The sequence below is a fragment of the Etheostoma cragini genome, chromosome 15 (assembly GCF_013103735.1).
Source record: "Etheostoma cragini isolate CJK2018 chromosome 15, CSU_Ecrag_1.0, whole genome shotgun sequence".
Lineage (NCBI taxonomy): Eukaryota > Metazoa > Chordata > Actinopteri > Perciformes > Percidae > Etheostoma > Etheostoma cragini.
In genome coordinates, this window is record NC_048421.1 from 22,499,700 (window position 1) to 22,503,219 (window position 3,520).

The 3,520-nt window shown below is 37.8% G+C and overlaps 2 protein-coding genes across 4 annotated transcripts in view; both read right to left on the bottom strand.

Moving 5' to 3' along the window:
• rab11fip4a (RAB11 family interacting protein 4 (class II) a) overlaps positions 1-1,489 on the bottom strand; it is a 28,332-nt gene extending 26,843 nt beyond the window's left edge. For both annotated transcript variants that reach the window (XM_034893921.1, XM_034893920.1), the window contains exon 1: positions 1,219-1,489. In XM_034893921.1, coding sequence (XP_034749812.1) covers positions 1,219-1,371 — 153 coding nt within the window. In that variant the 5' untranslated portion in view covers positions 1,372-1,489. The remainder of the gene's footprint in view (positions 1-1,218) is intronic.
• A 1,523-nt stretch (positions 1,490-3,012) lies between these two features.
• Positions 3,013-3,520, bottom strand: part of coil (coilin p80) — a 6,577-nt gene continuing 6,069 nt past the window's right edge. For both annotated transcript variants that reach the window (XM_034895037.1, XM_034895036.1), the window contains exon 7: positions 3,013-3,412. In XM_034895037.1, the coding sequence (XP_034750928.1) occupies positions 3,365-3,412 (48 nt within the window). In that variant the 3' untranslated portion in view covers positions 3,013-3,364. The remainder of the gene's footprint in view (positions 3,413-3,520) is intronic.

The window sequence follows — 3,520 nt, forward strand, 5'->3', positions numbered from 1 at the left end:
AAATGGCTGCAATGAAACAAAGAGTGAAAAATTTAAAGGGGTCTGAATACTTTCCGTACCCACTGTATATATATAAAAATTGAATCGATAATTGGTGTCTGTGTATCATTACAGTATTGAGACAGAAAATATTGCGATACAATGCTGTATCAATTTTTTCCCCACCCCTAATATCAATATAAACCACGGAATTAATTAAATACCTGACAAGTTAGTTAAAGTACTACATCAAATTTTACAAAGATCATATACAAATCAAATATTGCCATTAAGCAGCCTTGCTTAATAACTTTCAGAATTTCCCACAATGGCATAATACAACCGAGGGCATAAAGGTGATTGATACCACCATATTAAGGGTATTATTCTTGTACGATTGTATAACATTTGTGCAAAAATTGGTGGAACCACAGATTATGAGCAGATATAAGAAGAGTATTGTTTTTGGTCACTGGGATATGTTCTACATTTACACGGCCGTGTAGATGTGCTGGATCCCAGTCTGATGTCACAGGATACATTAGGCCAATAATGGATGGAGCAAAATACATGACTAAATGGGTGCATATGGAGAGTGGGGGGTGGCATTTAAGCTACCAGTGACTCAACACTGAGTCAGTACAAGCCACTGAGCACAAGCCAGTTTGGTAGGCTGTTGTAAAAGGAATATTAGGGAATTTATACACAGCTATTCCTTTTTAATAACAATAATTACCAGTGTTTTTTCCCTTAAGTACATTCAAAATTCAAGGCTTGGGGACATCTGTTAAAGCCCCTAACGTTACTTCAGCTGGCCTTGCAGTGTCAATAACATACAGAAGTGTATCTGACAGACTGAATGAAGAGGTAATTATATATATATATAGGCCTATATATATATAGAGAGATATATATGCCAAATTTGCAGTTAATTGGGATTCATAAAGAGAGAAGGCACTTTTGTGTGCATCCATAAGCAGCCTAATACACAGTCCTTTTCTCCCACCTGGCTTCACGCTGTGTTGTTTCGTTACAATATATATTATATATATCGGAACACAAAGCATAAACATGCTACTAGCTAGCTAATATATCGGGAATTAGTCACTAAAAGCTGGCACCACTAGTACACTTGTTAGTGTCAGACACCACTTGTTACTAGCTAATGGCCGTCGTCGAAATGTTGGCTGCTAAGCAGCTAACGCTAGCTAACGTTTTCGGTCCTCCCCAGCCTCTCACCTCGTCTCCTTGACCGAACTGAAGACCGAGGTCCTCCAAGTGCTCCACCCGGATAAAGCCGTCAGCATCCTCGTCACACACGTCGAAAACCTCCTTGAGCCTCCTCAGAAACTGCAAAAGCTGCTCTTGGTCGGGGAAAACATGTCCTTCCATTGTAGGGCTGGCTTCGGATTTTTTTCCTGTTAAAGACTCTTTTTGGTGGTCGCCATCATCGTCCCATTCCTCATCTACGCCGGAGCGACTGCTGCTGCTTTTTCAAGAGGCGCGAGAAGTTACGGAAAAGGGCGATGATTTACGAGCAGGACACGAGGCATTGCGTCACAACCCGGCTGCTAATAATAATCCAGGTGTGTTACCACCCGCCGAAATAACATGGGGTGAGAAACAGCAGCTGTTTTAATGACCTAACGTGTTTGTGAAAGCGCTTTCTGCCTCCAGCTACTCTAAAAACCATCTGATGACATTTTCTGAAAAAGAAAATATTAAATAACAATTATAAAGTAGGCCACTTATGGTAGGTTATGAGGTACTAGATCAAGATTAGGAATTAAAGGGATGCTATAGCCTACATTTCTTAGAGAATAAATTCTTCTTTTAGGTGAAAAGTTGCGTGTATACACAGTAAAGTACATATGCTCAATTCAATACACTCACTTTAGCCTTACTAGGTCCGGTATGATTAGTGGATAATGCTGGTGATTAACAACGTTTAAAGTGATATTTCTGTGTTTTTGACATTATTAAATTTGACATTATTAAATAAGTTTGCTCTACTAGGCTACTGTTAAACTACCTTAAGTTTATCCCATAACTAATAAACTCCATTTAAAGATACCATTTGACATTCAACAAAAATCACAAAGTTTGGCTTTAAGTGAAAATGATTAGTTCATACTTTCTAATAACTCTAACCAAGTTATTGTGCATAGAGTCGTAGTGGAAAAGTGACAGGTTTACTTAAAACAGTGTGAATACTGAAAAGATTTCTGAGCATGCTGTTGACGTACAGTACATTTTTCTCCCACAATGCAATGCAAAAAGAAGATGGAGGTGTTACTTGCAGCTGCAAAGAACAACGGAGGGGAAACAGCTCCAGAAAGACATTTAAAAAACTAAAATATGAAATAACCAACCTTTTCTCAGAGTCACGGACACTAACATCTCCTGCTAGCAACAAATGGCAAATGTTGGACACGGGTAAGTGACTTTAATTTTGATATACGACATTTACATTTAATTTACCATCTCATAACTTAGACATATGAATTCCACTTTTGACTTTTGTATCTTATAACTTGACAAACTATCTCTTACAAGGTTTCTGCCTGTTTCACCAAGTTTTTTCTAAGACCATTATAATTAAATTTAAGAAACCATCAACTAAGCCCTGAATTCAGTTTTTCCATGCCAAGTATCGCTAAACTTGTACCTCTCCATAGCTGAAGATTAAAATCAGTTTTATGTCTGTGCTACAGTCCTAAAAAGCCTCTCGCCAATAACACGAAAGCTGATTGGCTGCGATATAAACTGCACGTTGGTCTCATTTGCAGTCGTAATACAGCAAAATTATATCTGAACTAGCTAAAGAAAGAACCACAACCCCACGGAATAACAAAAAAAAAATGGGCGTATGAAAATTAAAACCCATTTAAAATGAATAAGGACCTAGAACGCAATACAAATTTAAGACTTTTTAAGACCCCGCGGAAACCCCGTCTTATCTCTTTTCTAGTTTTATCTCACTTCATAGCATCAAAGAAAAGGTTTCCACATTAAAATAAAACAATAGACCTGTTCCCTAAGAGATTTTATTAGAAAAACAGTTTATACAAGACTGATATCCACAGTCACATCACTGTACAAAACCTAAAACCATTATGTCCCAGGCCTCAATCCACATACACACATAAAAACTGCATTGCATGTCTAAAACTAATTAAAACAGTTGGCTCTTCTGTGCAAAGTGATGAGGTTTAGATGTACAGAGAAGAACATACAATCATCCTCAATCACATTGCTTAGCTTTCATTTGAAAAGTACAGAAGTGACTTCTCCAGTTTAACTTATGCACTGATGTACAAGATGAAGGACTCTAAAATAAAGGTAATTAGAGGAAAAGGTGTAGAAAGTCACTGTTTGTTTCCATTTAAATGATCAGCCGTGGTTCCAGCAGGGAGTCCCACCGTTCTGTCACCTGTTGGGGGAAGAGGAGATGGTTATTTTAACTTTGACTACAACAGGATAGTACAACAAACAACTGACTAACAACTGCTACTTTCTGCAAATGAAGCCGTTTTTGTCA